At 49.1% G+C, this 23,488-nt stretch overlaps 1 protein-coding gene across 1 annotated transcript; it reads right to left on the bottom strand.

Annotated features, from left to right (window-relative positions):
* Positions 1–18,028, bottom strand: LOC144891830 (uncharacterized). Its single transcript, XM_078776587.1, has 2 exons — positions 17,308–18,028; positions 1–3,431 (listed from the first exon to the last, which is right to left on the bottom strand). The coding sequence occupies exon 2, from the start codon at positions 1,852–1,854 to the stop codon at positions 940–942; it is 915 nt and encodes a 304-aa protein (XP_078632713.1). The 5' UTR covers positions 1,855–3,431; positions 17,308–18,028; the 3' UTR covers positions 1–939.
* Between the last annotated feature and the right edge of the window lie 5,460 nt (positions 18,029–23,488).

Raw genomic sequence — 23,488 nt, 5'->3', positions numbered from 1 at the left:
CAATGTTTAATGAAATCGATTACAAACACACAGTGTGGAGCCAGGCTCGAGAATGCACCGCCTGACATGCAGCGGGCAATTTCTCAAGGCACTCGCTACAAAATAAGCAAAAAGGCATTTCATATATAGCAAAATATCAGACAAGAATCTGCGCTAAAGACAAAGCAAAACTGAGCCGTAAAGGCCCACCTTCCATCGTTCCTTCCTGAAGAAGGCCAAACTTAGACAAAAAAGATGTAAGCATAGGATAATGATTGAATACACATGCTGAATACACAACAATCAAAGGATGTGTAATGTCTATATTTCTTTCCAAGGTTGGTTACGTCCTTGATTTAGGAGACATACTAGAAACTACAAAGATATATAATTAATTATTCCCTTTGTGAAGAAGGCGTTTGGCAACATGTTTTCCCTGTACGTGGGCGGTGAGCATATTATCTACTGTCTGGCACATACATTCAAGGACTTGTTTATTGGGCTAAGGATCCACCCTCCACCTCGAGTCGAAACCACATTTTGTCCACCCGCCTCTGCCTGCAGCTGAGTTCAAATCAGTTTTCAGAAGCACGATATATAATTTCAGATGTTATGATCAATTGAGTCATGGGGTTTAAACCCTAATGGCTAACAGTTCCTCCCTTTGTCTTTACATGACAACTCCTTGGAAAGACACCGTATACCCCAGTGGTCAGCATCCCAATTAGTCACATGCCAGGCGCGTCACTGCGTCACGCATGCTCAAAGAAAGATACCGGCCCTAACTGGCCGTCTAACATTCAACGCATAAATTGTTAGCCATAATTCGCGACGACGACGCCTGGTTAGGAGATTGCTGCCGCCCGGCCAGATCCCGAATCCACCCTCGTCCCAGCGTAGGTGCGACCCGGTTGCCAGCCAGATTAGGGGCCCTCCTTATGCAGGCGTGGTCCTCGTGAATCAGGGCAAACAATCGACGTCCAATGCCATCAAGCCTTGTACATGTGATTGCTCTGTGGAAGAAAAGGAGGCACATTCGTCATCACCAATATCCATCTCCTCATAATCACAAATCTCCATCTCCACATAGTCTGTGTCAACGTCAGTATTCAAAGTGTTGGGTGTTTTAAGCTGAGACGATCCCAAAGTGGTTGTTACGGGTGGTGTAAGTGGTGGTGAGGGTGGTTCTCCCGGATATCCCGGATACATGTTTGCCATCCGCTCCTCACTGCTGGCATAATAGCAATAACTTTTAAAAGAACCTACACTTTCTAAATCACAGGTTAAATCATCCCAACTAAAATCATAATCATTATCAGAATCCCAAGCATCAATAGGTTCATCGATTTCAAGCCAGGAATCATAGATCCCTAAAGCCACATCCTCTTGCCACGAAACGTCGAGGCCATCAACCCAATCGTGGGGGTCCGAGACGATAGAGTTGGCCGGTTCACCAATGGCCTTTGGATCCTTCCCATATAGTGAAAGTAACATCCCGTTGGTGGTGGTGGGTGGGGTCCATCCTGTGAAACATTTTCTCACACAAATCATGATTAGGGATTTCATTATAACTACGGTGAGTACGATTCCCACGATTATGGCCAGGCCTGTCAATAGCCATTTTACAATGACCCCTGTCCATCCTCTGAACCAGGCTGATATGCTGGACCATACATTATTGGCTTCTTCCCTTTCCTTTCGGCTATCCGTGAGATCCTGGGTCGCGGCCTTAAGCCGAATGATTGAGGCCTCTATGCCTTCCGAGTGATCTGGGATATATGTGCAGCATTTTCCATCAATTACCCCACATACTCCTCCCTTTTCTGCTAACAACATATCCAAAGCCACTCGATTCTGCATCACCATTGTTCGCATATGCACTAATTCGTCTTCCAATTGTAATTCTGCGATTCGAGTACAGCGGTGAGCTTGTAATACATAAGAGGCGTTAGTTAGCCAGTACACGCAAGGGGTTTACCACACAAGTATCACAGTCATCACAAACATCAATACAGGCATCAGCCAGTTCCCACAAGGGATTTTCAACACAAGTATCACAGTCATCACAAAAATCAATACAATCTTCTGAAGCGCCGGTCACATCTGCCTTGTTGAAGGACCCATTCAGGTCGACGGCCTCTGTGGTCAAGATCATGGTCTTCCGACGGCGGTTTCTTCATCGTCCATCCTGAAAAATACTTTCTTACACACACCATGATCAAATTCCTAGCCCCCCGTCCCACCAATTGGCATTTAGTTACCTTATCTCTCAGATGGTTGGCTTATTCATAGCCGCATTTCCTGTCTTTTTCATTAACTTTTTATAACCTTTTCCTCCACTTCCTCAACAATTCCTGCAGTCACCTGTCATTGACAAATAATCCATCTGATTCGACTTTCCAATCCAATCATCTTTGCACTTTCCACGACCTTCTTCACACTTCCTCCCAAACCTTTCCTTCAGACACAACCCACATGAGTTATGAATACAATTTCCCCTTTCAGGCACGTGTCTAGCCACTCACAAAGTGTCCATAAGACAACGTCATCATATTTCACACCTCAGCTCTCGAGACCACCCAGGGGTCCCTTGAGAGATGCATCCTAATGTTAATCAGCTCTCGAGAGCTCAATTTTGAACAGGGGTAAAACTAGCAATACTCAATTCTGCCAAGCAAGAGGCCAGAGCAGTATCACTCCCTCTTCCCTCTGCCCACCATAACTGGCAGACAGACAATGGCGAGCCATAAGCCCCAAAATGACATTGCACGAACCCTTTCAATACCTGTCTAAACCTACTGCCATTTAACGACGCTTCCCAGATGACGGCTCCCATACACTATTCTGGCACAAAATTGTTGCATCCCACAGATGCCACGATTATTTGAACAAACTCATTTTCCTAATCCACCCTTTCAATTTTCATTTCAATTTAAAGTCAATCCAATGTCCTCTAATACCTCTCTTAGCATCCCATGCACCTGTTGCAGACACCTGTTTTAGCCTCTGGCCCCAGATAACTCTCTGCCGGTAGACCTTAACAGTTTGGTCGCCATATGCATATGTCTCCGTGTTCGCCCATGCCCTCGTGTCCCCCCACTTGAGGCGTGACACGGCAGGTGCAGTGCTGGCAAAGCGGTATATTAAACTAAGTGTGATTGCCACCCCTAACAGGCGGTGGTGCAGCATCCTCGATCTGTGGTGGTGCGTTTGAGGTGTCTGTGTTTGTGGGTATGGCCAACTTACAATGTGTGGCATGTACCCAGGACGACTTGCCCTCACAAAACACCGCTGTTGGTGTGATCAGAAGAACTTGGTATGGCCCCGTCCACCTTGGTTCGAGCGCAGTCTTACGGGTGAAATGCTTCACCAGCACGTAATCTCCTGCCTCGAAGGTGTGGATAGGCTTGCTTGTTGGCTCCGGCAGGGCCTCCCGAACACGTTCATGTATGCTGCGCGCCACATGGGAGAGACCTATGCAAAACTTTAAAAGCATGTCATCCATGATAGGTAATTCAAGTGCTGCCATATCCACTGGCGCCGATACCGGCAAACTCATGGGCCGACCCATTAATATCTCGTGCGGAGAGAGACCAGTGGTGCGCCCTGGAGTAGAGCGCACGCTCATTAACGCTAGCGGAAGGGCCTCCGGCCACTTGAGGCCTGTCTCGTCGCAAATCTTTGCCAACTTACCTTTCAGTGTGCCATTCGTTCGTTCTACAAGTCCCGCCGATTGCGGGTAGTAAACACAGTGGAACGACTGTATCACTCCCAAGGCCTTTAACACGGCTTTAATGACGTCCCCTGTGAAGTGCCCGCCCTGATCGGATGACACTTTCTGCGGGACGCCGAATCGACATATAAAGTGCCGCAAAAGGCACTTGGCCACCGTTATAGCGTCAGCCTTGACGCATGGGTAGGCCTCCACCCACTTGGTGAACATGTCCACCACTACCAATACATGCTTAAAGGACATACAAGGCGGTAAATTGAAAAAATCGAACTGGATATGACAGAACGGCCCGACGGGAGCCGGGTGACCCGCGTTGTGGCGGCGCCTGGGGGGAGCCCCCCTATTATGCCATTGACATATAGCGCACGAGCGACAGACCATGGTAACCGCAGCCGAAAGGCCTGGTGCTGCCCAGGTGGAAGTGACCTGCCTCATCACCCCCCTATGGCACACATGGCCATTTTGATGCGCCATGCGTGCCAACCATGGCAATAAAGCTCGCGGTGCCACGGGTTTGTCATTAATCGTCCACATTTGTCCTTCTGCGGGGCGCTGAGCTCCCAATTTAATCCAATCTTGATGTTCTACGTTTGAGGCCGCGGCTTGTAATTGTATTACATCGAACTCTGTAGGTGCGGATGTCGGAACGTCTGTCTGGGCGGTCGCTTTAGCGCCCTGTTTGCGCGTAACTACTGGCATATTATACCCAATCTGTTGGTTTGCCGCTTGTGCTGCTGCTTCGTCGGCTCGGGCGTTTCCACGGGCCACAGCGTCGTCTGTACGCTGGTGACCTCGGCATTTAACTACAGCTATTTCACGTGGAAGCATAATACTGTTGCGAATATGGAATTTGGCCTCCATATCCGCTTGTAAATATTCCCCTATTTTCCCCAATACTCCCCAACTATCCCCAATCCCCCATTCCCTAGTCCCATTGTCTGTAAACAACAATCAGTAGAGCCGACCTTCCCCTTATTCCCCCATTAAATGTCGTGCCCAGGTCCACCGCACCACACGTAGACAACTTTCGGACATCTTGCTAGTTATTCTTAGTCTATGTCAGTTAAGGCCTCGTTTCCATTAATTATGACTCTTCGTTGCACCAGAATGTGATTATATGGCATCAGTAGTGAGTTTAGGACCTTTCCCATACCTCCTTCCATCTTCCATACCTCCTTCCATCTTCTTCCACAACTATAACTACAACAACAGAGGAGATGGGGGCGGCGCGGCGGCGCGGGGGAGGATGCGTCCTCACACCGGCTCGGCGCTCCACGGGGTTACCAGAGGGGCTGGCTGTCAGCTCCTCGTCAAGGGCGGAGCCTGGTAACTCCCCCGCACCCAATCAGAAGGGCGGACCGATTCCATCTGGGGCGGAGCTAACGAGCCGAGGGTGTGTCACTCCCCGCCGGTTATACGTGGCGACTTAGCGGACGTGACGAGAGATGCGCCCCCAGCTGGAGAAAGAAGTACCTGCGCGCGCTGAGTCAGAGGCGCCCCGCCTGAGAAAGAACGTTGCCTGCGATCGCTGAGAGGAAGCGAACCCGCCTGGGAAAGAACGTTACCTCCGAGCGCTGTGACCTCCCCGCATCTTTGGACCGGACCGAACCGTGTGGATTCTGCCCCGAGCCCAGGCGCACCTGGAGCCACCGATACCTGCCTTTCCCTGCCATCAATCCCCGTGTGAGTCAGCCGTTGTCCCGTTTATCTGTCGTCTGTCCGGGGTCAATATAAGAGTGTGTCTAAGTGCCTGTCTTCCTGTGATATACCTCTAGCCCCTGTAATCTAACCTTTCCGTACGAATATAATTGAGAATCGAAACATTGGTGTCTGTCATTATAATCCAGCCGGGTGTCTTCTTTTCCTTTATTGATCCAGCGTAGCGCGGCTCCGTCAACGTCGAGTATAATCGGGTAATTTGTGCGGACACGACGGCCATTCCGCTCGGCCCACCTTAACATCAAAGTCGTGTCTGTAACAATTGGTGTCGAGGAGTGAGATTCGGACCCGGGACTAAATTAGTTAGGCCCAAATTTTGGGAGGGAAAATCGATTCGGAGCGCGTACTGCGCTCGACAAAATCGATCCGGAGCGCGGTCCCGCGGTTACTGCGCTCGACGAAATTATAACAGCAAAATTTGGATTTGTGTTACGAAACTCGAATTTTGAAAGTCGCGCTATGGCGGATCAAGACGGCTGGGGTCCGGTAGGGGAGAGTGAAGCAGGGTCGGTCCAGGACCAAATTGAGACACGTGAGGAGAGCGAAACAGCGGGGGTAGCAGACGCGCGAAATGGCGCCTCGCACATAGCTACGGCGGCCGCACCCGCTGCACAAGTGGGAGGGATGGCCCAGATGCAGGTCCTCATGGAGCAATTTATGGCGCAAATGCAGGCGTCCCTCAAACTGCAGAGTAACCAATTAGGGGTAATGGGAAACCAAATGGGGGTAATGAGGGACGAAGCGAGGGGTACCAGTGAGGGATTAGACAATAATTTTAAGGGATTAGACATGAAATTTGGGAAATTAGACGATAGATTAGGGGAAATACAGGAGGGGTTAACGGGGGTAGAAAACAGAATGGCCGCTCAAGAGAATCAAATGGAAGGGATGCAAAAAGGGTTAGAGGGGTTAGAAAACACCATGGAAGGCAAATTGAGGGACATGAGGGACCAAGCGGAAAGGGAAGTTAACCAAATGGGGCAGCAGATAGAGGGGGTCAGAATGGGGGTAGAAACGAAATTGGATGCTCACAGGGAGGAAATGGAGCAGATAAGGGTGGCATCTGGGCAGGAGATGCAAGTGATGGGAGAAGAGATCAGAAGAGGTGTGAGTGAGGAGGTCGGAGGAGTGCGCGAGGAGGTGAGGCACTGTAAGGAGCGCATGGAGAAGGAGGTGAGAAAGGGGACTGTAAAGTTACAGGGGGGCATAGAGGTCCTGACGCAGGAGGTGGAACAGCTGACGGAGGGACAAAAAGAACTAACGGACCAGGTAAAGAAGAACACAGCGGTAATAGGAGGTTTAAAAGCGACACAAAATGACCAAAAAAATGACTTGGTAGCGACGAAGAGGGAATGTCAGATGGTACGTGAGGGACTGACAACGAGGTTGGACGAGGTGGTAGAGGTAATGGAGACGAAGGACCGGCAGGTGAAGACGCACATGGAAACGGTCAAGGTAGCCTTAGAGGATGAGCTTGAGGAGACGTACCGGGGAATAAAAGAGGTGAAGCACAAATTAGAAGAAGTGGAAGAAGGGATGAGTGAAATTAAGAAGCGACGGAGAGGGGATAAGAAAGAGATAAAAGAGGAGATAAAAGAATTGGTCCAAAGTCTGTGTTTGGATCGTGATGATGTGCTCATTAACCGGATGAGGGATTCGCAGGTGATGGAGGAGAAGCGAAGAGGAAGAGGACCCGGTGTAAGTGGTGACCAATATGGTCGTGCGTATGATGCGCCAGGGGATTTAATAAGCTTGGGGGTCGAGATGGACCCGGGTGTTCGTGAGAGGCCGTGGGTGAAGTGTGCGACAGGTCTGGTGTGCGAAAAAGGAGGTGTGCGAGAAAGTCCGACTCTGGGGTGTGTGAGGAAAAAGTGTGTGCCAAGGAGTGAGGGTGCTGGCGAGAATGAGTCGGTCGTAGCGCGTGTGCGAGGGGGCACATGGAAGCGCGGTGTGGTGAGTGTTGCAGAGGGTGTGACGGGAGAGTGTGCGCGAGAGAGGTGTGTAACGGACGGGTGCATGAGGAAAGAGTGCGCTGTCAAAGGCAAGGAAGAATGCACACCTGTGGTGAGTGTTACAGAGGGTGTGACGGGAGAGTGTGCGCGAGAAAGGTGTGTGACGGACAGGTGCATGGGGAAAGAGTGCGCTGTCAAGAGTAAGGGTGAGTGCGCTGTCAGGAATGGAGGTGAAAGTAGTGAGAGTGACATGGAGCGTGAGTTAGTTGTGACAGGTGAGCGAGGATGTACACCTGGGATGGAAGGATGCACACCTGGAATGGTAGAGCGTGAGTGGGAATGCACGCTGGAGTTGGTGGTGAGGCACGTGGTTGGGTGTGCGAATGAGAGCACACCTGTGATTGTCACAGAGGAGGTGACTGAGGAGGGGGTGCGAAGAGGTGTATTGGTGAGGTGTGCGAGCAACGAATGTGTGCCAAAGTGTTCGGTGGTCAGGTGTGTGACCAAGGCTGTGAGTGGAATGGGTGTACCTGGGTGTGTAAGGAAAGGTACGAGGAGCATGGGCACGGCTGGATGTGTGAGCAAGGAACGGGCTGCGGGGTGTAAGAATCCAGGTGAAGCATCGACGGTAACCAGGTTAGAGGTTAGGTCGACTTTTAGCCGAAGCGGGCCCTCGGTGCGTGCCGGGCCTCGCTTTGAACGGCCGCGTCCAGGCTCCACTAGGTGGAGTGGGCAGCTGGATAGGAAGGGTCGTCATGGCGACCACGTTTTGTGGAGACGTGCCGGCAGGTCGAGATCGGGACAGTGGATGGCTCCACGCCGAGGTGGTGCGTGGGATCTCGGCCCGGGTAAGCCCCCGTCCCTGCCCCGAATGCCGGACGCATCCAGCCGCCGGCACAAAACAACCAGCATCCATTGCTTGGCTTTACGAAGCCGGGCTTTGGACAGGAATTGGCGCACCGAGAGGCAGTAGTGAGTAGACTGGGTGATGAGGTTAGTGTTTTGGCCCCGAAATTAGAAAAAGGTGAAATTTGATGATTGGCAGTAGTGATTGGCAGATGATGGGCAGTGATTGGCAAATTTTTAATTTGTTGAAATTTGATGTGCAAAATTGGTAGTGAGAGACCCCCGATGTGGTGGGATGGCATCCCTGCCACCCTTCCCATGGTGGGGGGCAAAGGAGCAATAGCTTATGGGGTGTATGGCAGTGAAAACTAGCCCGGGTGGGTTAGGATATGGTGTGTAGGGATCTAGCGAGGATTGACATTAGGTGACGTTAAGTTTAGTTCGTGACTGATACCTGTAGTGGGGACGCAGGTAGATTAGTGTGGTTGATAATGACGTGGGAGCGCAATAGTTTAAAGGGACGACTGGGAAGCGCAAGTTTCAGAAGGGAGTAGTTAGCTGAGATGATGCCGTGTGTGTGAGGATTGTACAGGTGTGATTGCACAGGTGTGCAATTGAACAGGTGTGATTGCACAGGTGTGCAATTGAACAGGTGTGATTGCACAGGTGTGCAACTGGACAGGTGTGTGGAGCAGTGTGTGAGTAGTGAGTGTTGTAGATCAGCGCGAATGCGCTTGGGGAGAGAAGGGTGCAGGTGGCACCAGGTGTGAGAGCACAGGTGTGCAAGTACAGGTGTGTGGAGAGAGTTGGAGTAAGTGGTACGGAGTGGTGTGCATGGTGTGAAGGTGTGAATGGGGGAAGAGTGGACCCCCATCACGGATACCCGGGGCGGGTAGTGTAAGTGTTAGGTAGAGGGTACAGGTAAATTGTGGTTGGATATTGGCATTTGTGGTGCGGGTGAAAGAATGGTACATGGATGGGTGCATTAGTGTTGTGGAAATGGCTGGGCGTGTAGCCTGTTAGTGTGTGTAGTTGGTTGGGCACTCCACCACTGTGAGGATGTCGGCCAGGTGAGGCCGCAGGTGGGCTCTGGGAGCCGGTAGAGTTGTGGATGGGGCCCGAGGATCCGGAGGATGGACCCGGGTAGCCCAGTGCCAGAGAGGGCACCGAGTGGGGAGAGCGCCAGAGGGCCTTCCCCAGGTAGTTAGGTTAGGGTAAGGAGCAGGTAAGCTCGGAGGCAACTGCAGTGGTGGAGGTGTGCAGGTGGGTAGACCCACTGGGAGAGGTACACGCCGCAGCCCAGAAATTGTGCGAGGGCACCGGGAGATGAATCGGGGGAGTGAGACCCCAAATTGAAGAGCACCACAGTTTGGCCAATGGGAATTGGTTTTTAGAACCCATAGTGTAAGAGGGCCAATGGTTTGGCCGGAGGAAGACCCCGGGTAGTGTAAAGTTGTTAAAGTCATTTAGGAAATAGTTAGGATTAATGAACCTGTCGCACCATACGCAGCCACTTACCTGTGGTGATGATGATGACTCCACACCTGTGTTTTCTTTGTTTTGTGTTGCAGGAAGTAAGAATTGTTGTGAGGATTTGTGAGACGCATCACGACGTGGATGAGACATTGGGGTGATTCCATCTCTCCCTCCCTAGGAGGGACTGATGATGAATTGGTGATGGCAAATTTTGATGTTCAGTTGAAAATGGCAAATTTGATTGGTTAGGAGGGAGAGAAGACGAATTTGGTATATGGGAGGAACGGGGAAGACAGTAGGGATGTTTGTTGATTTGTAAAGTAGATGTTTATGAGTGGTGTTGTGTTGTGTGGATACAGTAAGGGGTAAGGGAGGGGCCATGTAGGTTACCTGGTGGGGGGGGGGGCGTACGATAGGAACGTACCTGTCTCACCTGGTTCCCATGTGCCCCCAGTGTGCATTACCTTATATTGCGTGCACTTTTGCGCCCTTACCACCTTACTCACTTGTCTGCTTCTTTTGTCTCCCGCCTCCGAGGATCTGGCTTTGGGGTAGAGAGAGAGGAGAGAGAGGTGCTGGCTACGCAGTTGTGGGCCTGCACTTTCGCTGTTGGCTGCCTGGATCGATACACCATATGGACCGCAATGTTTGTGGCCACCCACAATGGACCGCAGTTCGTTTGCGGCCAAGCACCACCCGTTGATGGACCTATGGGTCAACGTGGCACCTATGCCATACAGGTGAACCACTAATAGTTAACACCACTGAAGGCCACACGAAGAGCAAGAGACACCTGCAGGGTTAGGGGTTGTCGAATTTATTTTTATTCCCATGAACAATGGTGACTGCAACGGATGGTGCTGACTGTGTGGTGGGGTGGTGCTTTTGATGCTGGGAAAGGGTGCTCTGCACGTTATTAAAGGCCGTCGGCCACAGAGCACTCGTGGGTTGGTGTATCGATGCTGGCAAGCGCGCTCTCTCTATGCATAACATCTGCATGTGTTCCTCCAAAAACAGGTCCTGTATCGTAGTGTAAATAGCAGCGTAGTCGTGTAAATAATGCTCCCTACCGGCTGTATGTTTAGTTTGCGAATTCTTTCCGGATTCGGTTATCCTGTGGGTGTGTTTCTGTGAGGAGAAGGGTGCAACGTCGCAGGGGGACATATTTACTCATTTGTGAATATCTGTAAAACTGTCGCACTCAGGGTAGAGTTAATAGTAGAGGGAACTACATTGCGTGCCACACTAAAGTAGGTAAAAATTTATCGGGTCGGGACGCCCCGAGGGTAGAGAAGGGTGCAATGTTGCGAATATGGAATTTGGCCTCCATATCCGCTTGTAAATATTCCCCTATTTTCCCCAATACTCCCCAACTATCCCCAATCCCCCATTCCCTAGTCCCATTGTCTGTAAACAACAATCAGTAGAGCCGACCTTCCCCTTATTCCCCCATTAAATGTCGTGCCCAGGTCCACCGCACCACACGTAGACAACTTTCGGACATCTTGCTAGTTATTCTTAGTCTATGTCAGTTAAGGCCTCGTTTCCATTAATTATGACTCTTCGTTGCACCAGAATGTGATTATATGGCATCAGTAGTGAGTTTAGGACCTTTCCCATACCTCCTTCCATCTTCCATACCTCCTTCCATCTTCTTCCACAACTATAACTACAACAACAGAGGAGATGGGGGCGGCGCGGCGGCGCGGGGGAGGATGCGTCCTCACACCGGCTCGGCGCTCCACGGGGTTACCAGAGGGGCTGGCTGTCAGCTCCTCGTCAAGGGCGGAGCCTGGTAACCCCCCCCCCCCCCGCACCCAATCAGAAGGGCGGACCGATTCCATCTGGGGCGGAGCTAACGAGCCGAGGGCGTGTCACTCCCCGCCGGATATACGTGGCGACTTAGCGGACGTGACGAGAGATGCGCCCCCAGCTGGAGAAAGAAGTACCTGCGCGCGCTGAGTCAGAGGCGCCCCGCCTGAGAAAGAACGTTGCCTGCGATCGCTGAGAGGAAGCGAACCCGCCTGGGAAAGAACGTTACCTCCGAGCGCTGTGACCTCCCCGCATCTTTGGACCGGACCGAACCGTGTGGATTCTGCCCCGAGCCCAGGCGCACCTGGAGCCACCGATACCTGCCTTTCCCTGCCATCAATCCCCGTGTGAGTCAGCCGTTGTCCCGTTTATCTGTCGTCTGTCCGGGGTCAATATAAGAGTGTGTCTAAGTGCCTGTCTTCCTGTGATATACCTCTAGCCCCTGTAATCTAACCTTTCCGTACGAATATAATTGAGAATCGAAACATTGGTGTCTGTCATTATAATCCAGCCGGGTGTCTTCTTTTCCTTTATTGATCCAGCGTAGCGCGGCTCCGTCAACGTCGAGTATAATCGGGTAATTTGTGCGGACACGACGGCCATTCCGCTCGGCCCACCTTAACATCAAAGTCGTGTCTGTAACAATACTATGAAGCAGATTACGCACTAAGTCCCCATTTTTGATGAGTGCTCCCGCTGAAGTGAGGAACCCTCTCATTTTCCATATGGCCCCTTTGTCGTGGACCACTCCGTGTGCGTATGCCGAATCAGTATAAATTGTCACTGCCTTTTCCTCGCTTACTTCGCACGCTCTCGTGAGTGCGTACAGTTCAGCTTGTTGTGCTGACCAGGTGGGCGGGAGGCGGCCGCTTTCGACCGTCTCCGTATCCGAGCATACTGCGTACCCAGATAACAGGGATCCGTCCCAAGCCCGTTTGGCTGAACCATCGACGTAATAGGTGTGATCGGCTTCCTGTAGCGGTGTGTCCTGTAAGTCAGGCCTTACCGTTGATATTAACTGGACCACGTCCGTACAGACGTGCGGGATTCCCTCCTCCTTTGTTGGCAAAAGTGTCGCTGGGTTAAGAACGGTACACCGCATCACCGTCACGTTGGGTGCCATAATTAATGCCGTTTCGTATTGCATCAGTCGAGTGGCTGTGAGATGCTGTGTGTTTCGCTGTTGTAGTAGCGTATGGACGCAATGCGGTACCTGTAAAAGGACAGGATGTCCCATTACTATGTCGGCCGTCCGCTCAACTGCGTATCGGGCAGCCGCCACGGCTTGTAAGCACAGCGGAAAGCCTTGTTCTACCGCATCAAGCTTTTTGCTGAAATAGGCTACCGGACGTTCCCTATCTCCATGAGTCTGAGTTAACACGGATTGCGCGAATCCCCCTACTGCATGGGTGAAAAGTGTGAAGGCCTTTTTATAGTCGGGAAGGCCCAAGGTTGGGGCCGTTACCAGGGCTCGTTTGAGTCCTTCGTAGCAGCGTATTCGATTTTCCGTCCAGTTCACCATCCGTGGCTGGTCGTTTTTCGTCGCCTCATATAGAGGTTTTGCTAGTAATGCATAGTCAATTATCCATGTACGACAATACCCTGCCATTCCCAAAAATCGCAACACCTCCCTTTGTGTACGAGGCAACGGGGTTTCCATGATGGCCGTGACCCGGCTCGCGTTGAGCTCGCGTCTCCCATGCGAAATCGCGTGTCCCAAGTATGTAACTATCTCCCGCACAAATTGCAATTTTTCCCGGCCTACTTTGTGGCCTTTTTCGGCTAGCGCATTTAACAGTGCTAGTGAATCCGTCTCGCAGGCTGCCTTGGATGGAGAGCAGATTAATAAGTCGTCGATGTACTGCAACAGCACCGAGCCGCCTTCCAATTGGACATCTGCGAGATCGCGGTGCAGCGCTCGTGAAAACAAGGTAGGGCTATCTGCGAAACCCTGCGGAAGCACTGTCCAGGTGAATTGTCTCCCCCTAAAGGTGAAAGCGAAGAGGTACTGGGACTCTGGAGCTATTGGTACTGAAAAGAAGGCGGAACACAAGTCTATGACTGTAAAATGTGTAGCATCTGGCGGAATGGAAGTCATCAGAACTTCTGCATTTGGTACAACCGGATGAATACCCTGAATTATTTTATTAATCTCTCGCAAATCCTGCACAAATCGCCACTTTCCTGTCATTGGTTTTGGCACTGGGAAAACGGGGGAGTTACATGGGCTGTTGGTTTCGATTATTATTCCCTGCTGCACGAGCGATTCTATCACCGGAAAAATGCCTGCGTCAGCCTCGTGCCGAAGTGGGTACTGCCGAATGTGTGGTAAAGGTAACCCTTCTTTAATTGGAATCACCAACGGGGGTGCATTCCTAATGCGCCCTACTTCATTCTCGTGTTGCGCCCATAGTGACGGGGTGACGGTGTCGAGCAATCCATCGGAGTCCCCTGGAGTCGTGGGGACCGCCCTGACCATATGTGCCGCTTTGGGTGGCAGTTCCACCATCTCAAATCGAACTCGTCTGTCCTGAGGTGCCAAATTAATTATGAACCCTTCATTGTTGTCCAACACATGGACCGTTCGGTGTTCAACATTGTATCGACGCCTTACTGGCGTTTTCCGCAGTCGGTCCATCATCCATCCAATGCTCTCGGGTGGCCATCCTCTGGCGGTGCTAAGGGTAACATGCGCTACCATCCCCTCGGGGTACTTAGCCTTTGATCTCTGGCGCGGCGACAAGGTTACCGTAATCCCAATGCCCTCTCGGCCAATCCATATGTGTGATAATTGAAGATCAGAGGTTTCCCCTAAAGCTGCCGCAACCATGTCTAAATAATAATCATCGCTTCCAGTCGCGTCATAACATGCGGTGCAATGCGGCGGATTATATTTCAATTTTGTGGCTATGTGGTGTTCTTCTAGCCAATCACGAATTTCTTGCGTTTGCGCGCCAATCGTGTCAATCACATGGGTCCATGTTGCTAGAGCCCCTTCCTCCAACCGCCACCAATACACGGTGGGGCTGGCGCGCTGCAATGCCATCATTAACAAATCACGGTTCGATTCTCCGACGTCGACGTATACACCTTCTTTGGTGCACGCAATGTTACAACCTAATCGACACAGCAAATCCCGTCCTAGTAAATTAGTTGGGGGCAGTAGTGGTCATGAGAAATGCATGCTTAGCTTCTAGCGGTCCAAGCATTACTCGGGTCTCCTTTGATACGGGGAGAGCTTCTAATTTTCCTGAAACGCCCTGAATTTGGACGCTTTTGTGTGTGGGTTTCAAAGTAGGTAGTTGTCCCTTATTGATACAACTGCGAGTCGCACCAGTATCCATTAAGAATTGTAGTGGTTGTCCATTTACATCTAACGTCAAGGTCGGTTCCTCATCTGGGGTCATTGTTATCAATGGACATTCCTTTGGCGGCCCGCATTCGTCCCATCAATAGGCGTTTCCATATGACGGCCCTTGCTGTCCCTGGGGTCCTCGTGGTCCCCTTGGATAATTTGGACAATCCCGTCTCCAGTGGCCCATCTGTCCACATTCAAAGCATGCCCCTCTCCCTGGGGGTCCCTGTCCTGGACCCCCCTGTTGGTTTTGTTGGTTTGGCCTTCGCCCCCCTTTGTAGGGAGGTGGGCGCCCTTGCCCTCCCCTCGGCATTTGTTGGACTGGGGCACAAGGCCCGTATGGCATGCCCGAATTGGGGGTAACCCATGGGGTGGGGCCCATATTGGAGGGTCCCCATTGCGGTGCCCATCCTGGCATGGGTGTTTGTGGTGGCCAATAGGCCGGTGGGGGACCTAGCACAGAACATGGTGGAGCAGCCCATTGGGGTTGTTGGGGTTGTTGGGGTTGTCTCCACGTCTGATTCCCTGGCCCACTAGGCCCTTGTGGTCCCCGGGGTACTTGCATCACAGCTGCCTGCAGTGCCGGACCGAGTGTCTCGTCATCACTTGACTCACTCTCACTGTCACTTCCCATTATTTCTGCCCCCTTTTGTTTCTTCTTCTTGCTCCCCATTGTTTTTGTTGCTTGTTGCTGGGCCAATTTTTCCCTTACCAACATCTGCAACATTTCTTCTTTAATTTCCTTCTTTTCCTCCGAAGAGGAGCCCGGACATTGTTCGAGTTTTGTACATAATTCATTGGTCCCCATTCCTTTCCAACCGAAAAGGACGGCATGCACTTGTTTTTTTAATGCGGGCCGAAGCCCTTCTACTAGGTAATTGTTCACCAGGGGAGCGGGTAGGTCCTCGACTTGGATTAATCCTAACCCGCCCCATCGAGCTATCGCTTTTTCTATTCTCTCTCGATAGTCGCCGATAGTCTCTCCTGCTTTCTGTTTTATGTTCCCAATTTTTCCCCAATCTGGCCCTCCAGGTGGCGCGAGCGCATTGCCAATGTTGGTCAGGAGATGATTTTTCAAAATGACCCAATCGTTTCCAGTCATGGGTGGCACCCGAGCCATGGGGTCATCTATTGGCCATAATGAAAGGGTTTTAGCCTTTACCCATACCTTTGGTGGCAATATAGATGCTCCCAAATGACAAATATCTCTCCAATCTGGGGCATCCTCTGTAATCCAGTGATGGAGCAATATTACTATATCCAAAGGTTGGTCGATCAACATTTCCTGAACCCTCTTTTGCATGGCCGTTAAATCAGATTCTTTCCAAGGCACACGTTCCCTTACTACCACGCCGTTTGCGTCTATTCCCACGCATCGCATGGGGAACACTCCCTTTGTTTCTATCGCACGTTGCACTGGTGCTTGATACTCCACTAGTGAAGGGTATACTTTCTGACCTGGACCTATCGGGGGTGGAAACCCCGGGGTGTCTGTGCCGCTATCTCCATCGTCCTCGACTTGAGGGGCTGATGGTTGTGGGGTCTTTTGAACTTTAGGGGGTCTCCCATTTGTTTCCCCTATAGCGCCCTGGTGTCGGGTACGTGCCTTAGATCCTGGGACTGGACCATGGGGGGAATAGGAAACAGGGATTTCATCTTCCTCATCCTGTTCCTTCTCATCGGAATTAATCCGGGCTACCATTAGCCTCTGACTTGTCTGCGCTGCGAGCACCTTCATCTGTTTATTTTGCTTCTTTGGACCCTGTTTGCGCTCATCCTGGTATTTGCCCAACTCTCCTCGCAAACTCGCTTGTCTGGAGGCTGCCTGTCTCTTCAAGGCCTCCACCTTCCACCAACTATAGACCTTCCATGAATCGGGTGGGAGTCTCTTCTTCTTCTTCTCTAGGGCATCTAAAGCCCCATATAGCACATCTAACCTGTCTATTGCAAATGACCCTTCCTCTGGCCAAGGCGTATTCAAACCCTCGGTCAATATAGTCCATGCCTTGCCCGGTTGCAAAGCAGCATACCCATAATCTCTTTTCATGTAAAACGCTGGAGTGTTCTTCAACGGCTCTCCCTCCTTTCCTACCTTATTACCCATTCTTCCTACCTTCTTGGGTTAATCCCTCCTGGTAGTCCTAAGATCGGGTCGCCCCCCGATCTCTAGCCTTAAACGCAGTTCTCACGCCGGAGTAACTTAACACCTATTATCTATCTCCCACATATGGGTCTACCTGCTTCCCACGCAGGAAGCTTACCTGAAGGGTATCCCTCCTTATCTCGGGCGCCCTGTATAATCGATTCGTTACCCACTGCTGCTCTGGTTAGACTAAATATGGTTCGGAATACAAGCCAGGTAGTACAGCCGACAGAGGTCCACACATCCAAAGTAAGGCAGGAGGCTTTCAATTTCGATGTGCAAAAATGCTTACCCAAATTAGGTGCCGGCAGGCCTCCTTCCCGACCTGGAACGTGAGGGTCCACCTCGTCTGCACACCTGGATGATCCCACTTCTGACACCAGATCTGTCGGTCGAAGACCTCAAGGGAAGGAAGTAGAAGACGATCAGAGCAACAATGTTTAATGAAATCGATTACAAACACACAGTGTGGAGCCAGGCTCGAGAATGCACCGCCTGACATGCAGCGGGCAATTTCTCAAGGCACTCGCTACAAAATAAGCAAAAAGGCATTTCATATATAGCAAAATATCAGACAAGAATCTGCGCTAAAGACAAAGCAAAACTGAGCCGTAAAGGCCCACCTTCCATCGTTCCTTCCTGAAGAAGGCCAAACTTAGACAAAAAAGATGTAAGCATAGGATAATGATTGAATACACATGCTGAATACACAACAATCAAAGGATGTGTAATGTCTATATTTCTTTCCAAGGTTGGTTACGTCCTTGATTTAGGAGACATACTAGAAACTACAAAGATATATAATTAATTATTCCCTTTGTGAAGAAGGCGTTTGGCAACATGTTTTCCCTGTACGTGGGCGGTGAGCATATTATCTACTGTCTGGCACATACATTCAAGGACTTGTTTATTGGGCTAAGGATCCACCCTCCACCTCGAGTCGAAACCACATTTTGTCCACCCGCCTCTGCCTGCAGCTGAGTTCAAATCAGTTTTCAGAAGCACGATATATAATTTCAGATGTTATGATCAATTGAGTCATGGGGTTTAAACCCTAATGGCTAACATATATATATATATATATATATATATATATATATATATATATATATATATATATATATATATATATATATATATATATATATATATATATATATATATATATACATATATATATATATATATATATATATATATATATACATGTATATATATAATTATATATAATTATATATATATATATATATTTATATATATATATATATATATATATATATATATATATACATACATATATATATATATATATATATACATATATATATATAATTATATATATATATATATATATAATTATATATATATATATATATATATATATATATATATATATATATATATATATATATATATATATATACTAGCAGAAGTACCCGGCATTGCCGGGCGGGGGAGGAGGAGGGGAGGGGGAAGAGGAGGGGAGGGGAACGGGGGGAGGGGGAGGGGAGGAGGAAGAGGAGGGGAGGGGAACAGGGGGAAGTCGCTTCGGCCGGGCTGGGCCCATTTCGCAATTAAAAGCTGAGCTGAATTATAGTAGTCAATCTTCTACGGCCACGAGTGAAAGCTGAATTATAGTAGTAAATTCATTCAAAAAGAACTAAAAATGCCGGGACGGGCCCCGGGAAGGTTATAGGCTAGGTGGTGAAGCCGGTCGAGGTCGCTTCGGCCGGGCTGGGCCCATTTCGCATTTAAAAGCTGAGCTGAATTATAGTACTCAATCTTCTTCGGCCGTGAGTAAAAGCTGAATTATAGTAGTAAATTCATTCAAAAATAACTTAAAATGCCGGGACGGGCCCCGGGAAGGTTATAGGCTCGGTGGTGAGGCCGGTCGAGGCCGCTTCGGCCGGGCTGGGCCCATTTCGCATTTTAAAGCTGAGCTGAATTATAGTCGTCAATCTTCTACGGCCACGAGTAAAAGCTGAATTATAGTAGTAAATTCATTCAAAAAGAACAAAAAATGCCAGGACGGGCCCCGGGAAGGTTATAGGCTAGGTGGTGAGGCTGGTCGAGGTCGCTTCGGCCGGGCTGGGCCCATTTCGCATTTAAAAGCTGAGCTGAATTATAGTAGTCAATCTTCTTCGTCCGTGAGTAAAAGCTGAATTATAGTAGTAAATTTATTCAAAAATAACTTAAAATGCTGGGACGGGCCCCGGGAAGGTTATAGGCTCGGTGGTGAGGCTGGTCGAGGCCACTTCGGCCGGGCTGGGCCCATTTCGCATTTAAAAGCTGAGCTGAATTATAGTAGTCAATCTTCTACGGCCGTGAGTAAAAGCTGAATTATAGTAGTAAATTCATTCAAAAATAACTAAAAATGCCGGGACGGGCCCCAGGAAGGTTATAGGCTCGGTGGTGAGGCCGCTTCGGCCGGGCTGGGCCCATTTCGCATTTAAAAGCTGAGCTGAATTATAGTCGTCAATCTTCTACGGCCGCGAGTAAAAGCTGAATTATAGTAGTAAATTAATTCAAAAAGATCCTGGGCAACGCCGGGTGCTTTTGGCTAGTATATATATATGGGGGGAGGGGAGGGGGGGAAGGGAACGGGAGAGGAGGGGGGAAGGGGAGGCGTGGGAAGGAGAGGGGAGGCAGGAGAGGAAGGGGAGTGGCTCACGTTTCTGAGTGAATGTGGCTCACGTTTCTGAGTGAATGTGGCTCACGTTTCTGAGTTAAGTGTGATTCTGATCAGGAAGAAGAAGAAGCCGTACTGCCAAATTCGTACACTTCCGGAATTGTTTGATTTATTTGTATTCAAATGTTTAGCCTGGTGTTGGCTTAGTGGTTCGGGTGCCGGCTTGGGATCCTCTGATCCTAGGATCCTGGGTTCGAATCCCGATCGATCGCTGAATTAACGCCAGGTGGGTTGACTCAGCCTGTCATCCTTCCGAGCTCGGCAAATTGAGTACCAGCTTGCTGGGATGAATGATCACGGTGTGTACCCCGGTTTAGAATAGGTACACTGCGCATCGTAAGAGCGTGACCAAGGGTTGGCGTCAGGAAGGGCATCCGGCCATAAAAAAAAACATTGCCTCAAACAGGGAACCATGATTGTCATGGGGCCCGCAAGGCTAACCCCCGCTGTGGCGGGGAAAATGGCCTTAAAACGATCATTCATTCATTCATTTGTATTCAAATGTCTGGTAATTGTTTTGTATTTATTTATGTGAATGTGTACTTGTGTATGAGTGTCATTAATTTAAAAAGGCTTCGGCACTATCGAGCGATTTTTTTTTTTTTACTCCAAAAACGAACTTTTTTTTTCTATTTTTTTTTTTTTCTAACCTCGGACACACCCAGGCACTCACTGATGAACCTCTGAACGTTTGATGAAGATCCGTTCAGCCATCTCAATAAAACGCGGACACACACACAGAGACAACTCGCGTTTATATATACTGTATCTATCTATAATTCCAGTAATCTCTGTGTGTCTGTGTGTCTGTGTGTTTGTGTGTTTGTGTGTTTGTCTGTGACCGCTGTTTCTCGACAACCACGGGTCCGATATACTTGAAACTTGCCAGGTATATTGCTGGGGACCCGAGGATGTGCCTTTTCAAGGTTTCATATTAATCGGACAAGTAGTTACCGAGCTATGTCCAAAAAACGATTCAACCAATCAGAGAGCAGCGAGCTATCACGTGTGCCGAACGTGCCGAACAGACTCTGCCTCGGACGGCACATTTGAGAGCGTATTCATTTATTTCACGTTGGCAAACTATGTTGGCGCTATGTTGGCGTTAAACTATGTTTTAAAACTAATCTATCTATAATTCCAGTAATCTCTGTGTGTTTGTTTGTTTGTACGTTTGTACGTTTGTCTGTGACCGCTGTTTCTCGACAACCACGGGTCCGATATACTTTAAACTTGCCAGGTATATTGCTGGGGACCCGAGGATGTGCCTTTTCAAGGTTTCATATTAATCGGACAATTACTTACCGAGCTATGTCCAAAAAACGATTCAACCAATCAGAGAGCAGCGAGCTATCGCGTGTGCCGAACGTGGCGGACACACTCTGCCTCGGATGGCACATTTGAGAGCGTATTCATTTATTTCACGTTTGCAAACTATGTTGCCGCTATGTTGGCGTTAAACTATGTTTTAAAACTAATAAAAACCATTTCATCTAAATAGAGGGGGGGGGGGGATTGTCACTGTACTCGCAAGCCGTTCGCCGTTCGCTTTGGCGTTGCGAATGGACCAACACATTTCATGAACCAAACCATTTCATGTAAAGCGTTCGCCGTTCGCTTTGGCGTTGCGAATGAACCAAAACATTTCATGAACCAAACCATTTCATGTAAATAGAGGGGGGGATATAATTTTAGATATAGATATAGTACGGGCATGCCCTAGTTAAAACTAATTTGCGATTCATCGTAACTGCGATATGCGACCTTCCGGACAGTCAAATGAGGACGTCACTTCCGGACTTACGGATAGTCATAGTGACGACGTACTGATGCTGAACGTGGCGAGCAGACGCTGTAAGGTACGATCGATTGTAGTACACGTTTATAATAACTCTGCCGATACAGGCCCGATTAACTGCAGCGCCATCCGAGCTGCGGCGTCGGGACGATACATTCATTGTACGGTCACATCACGCACTTACGGGCACGCCCATGGGCCCATGGGCACGCCCATGCATGCATGGGCGAAGACATTTTTTTTTTTTTTTTTGGCAAGGAACGGGCACCCACGTACGGGCACGTCCTAGTCTATCTATAATTCCAGTAATCTCTGTGTGTCTGTGTGTTTGTGTGTTTGTCTGTGACCGCTGTTTCTCGACAACCACGGGTCCGATATACTTTAAACTTGCCAGGTATATTGCTGGGGACCCGAGGATGTGCCTTTTCAAGGTTTCATATTAATCGGACAAGTAGTTACCGAGCTATGGCGATTTCTTTACCAAACTCCGCAAGCCGTTCGCTTTGGACCAAACCATTTCATGTAAATAGAGGGGGGGGATTGTCACCGTACTCGCAAGCCGTTCGCTTTGGACCAAACCATTTCATGTAAATAGAGGGGGGGGGATATAATTTTAGATATATATATAGTACGGGCATGCCCTAGTATATAAAAAATAGGGATTTAAATTTAATTCAAAAATTGATCCAGACGTCTATTCTCTTTCAAACATTCAAACCGACAGAGGTAGTTATTTATCACAGCATCTGTAGAATTTTCACCCTTTTACTCAACTCTGTTTCGCTGTTATTTGTGGTGGAGAAAAAATAATTTTAGGTGAGAAAAATTGGGGACAGAGATGAAAATTGGTGGAAATGACCTAAATACCCTACAAAAGCTTTGCAGAAAATTCCCCATAATTCCTGGGGGTGGAAGGTACCTAATTTGCATATTTCCGAGATGGCCGACACCGGCGAAGGTAAAATTTATAACTTTTGAACCGAAGAGGATAGAAGCATATTTAACATGTCTATTTCCACTAATTTTAGGGTGGAGAACTCATTTCCGAGGTTTTTGGGTGGCTACAGGGTCATTTAGAGGGTCAAATTAGGCAAATTAGGCACCTAAATTTGCATATGTTGAAGATTGCCACCACTAAAAAGCTGTAATTGTGATACTTGTGATAATCGTGGAACCAATTGTTGTAGAATAATAAATGACACTTCTGAATTCATACCAGATTTTAATATAAACAACAGGAAATTGGTTGTGTTAAGCTGTCGTGGGGTTTTTTTAGCATACAAAACATACAAAATTAAATTATTTAGTGCGTCCAAGGGAATACAAGCAAGTAAGTAAGCAAGCAAGTGCAAGTACAAGGGGATTTAAGGTAATCTAATCAATCTCCTCAACAACTGGGGCATTATAAGTTCTCTCCTAGACATGTTTCACACATTGGTGTGCATGCACGACTTGCCTTCCTGCACTTGCAAGAGGCTGTCTTGCATCCCATTTTACCAGTTGCAGAATATGAGTTCCAGGAGTCTTTCAGGGGCAGATGGATTTGCTGAACCCACTGGACAAAGTACATCTGCCCGCATCTCTCAGCCCCACTGGGTACAATCAAGCTCAACACCCTGGCACTGCTGAATCAGTAGATATGCCCGCAGACTATGCTGCTTCGCTGCACCAGATATGGGAGGGAGGACAGCGAGGTTCATGACATTTGTCACAGACTGCTTCGCAATCATTTGCTTAAGCTTGAAGAACCGAGCATTGTTCAGTGAGGCAAATTTTTCGGCACCACACCAGGCAAGAAAGAAATGCTCACCCGCAACACCGATTTCTTCCTGAGACGCGTCCTTATAGAATATAGACATCTCGTCTCTCAGAGTGGATCTTTTTCTCAGCAGCTGACACGCTTGAGCCTTACCTCGGCGGTATGCTGCCGATGTCGTGTCAGTCCCATTGGTGTGCATGCACGACTTTGAAGTATGGATTCTTTGA

Source organism: Myxine glutinosa, chromosome 4 (genome assembly GCF_964187855.1).
Source record: "Myxine glutinosa chromosome 4, kmMyxGlut1.1, whole genome shotgun sequence".
In the NCBI taxonomy this organism is placed as follows: Eukaryota; Metazoa; Chordata; class Myxini; order Myxiniformes; family Myxinidae; genus Myxine; species Myxine glutinosa.
This window is presented reverse-complemented; position numbering and strand designations above follow the sequence as displayed.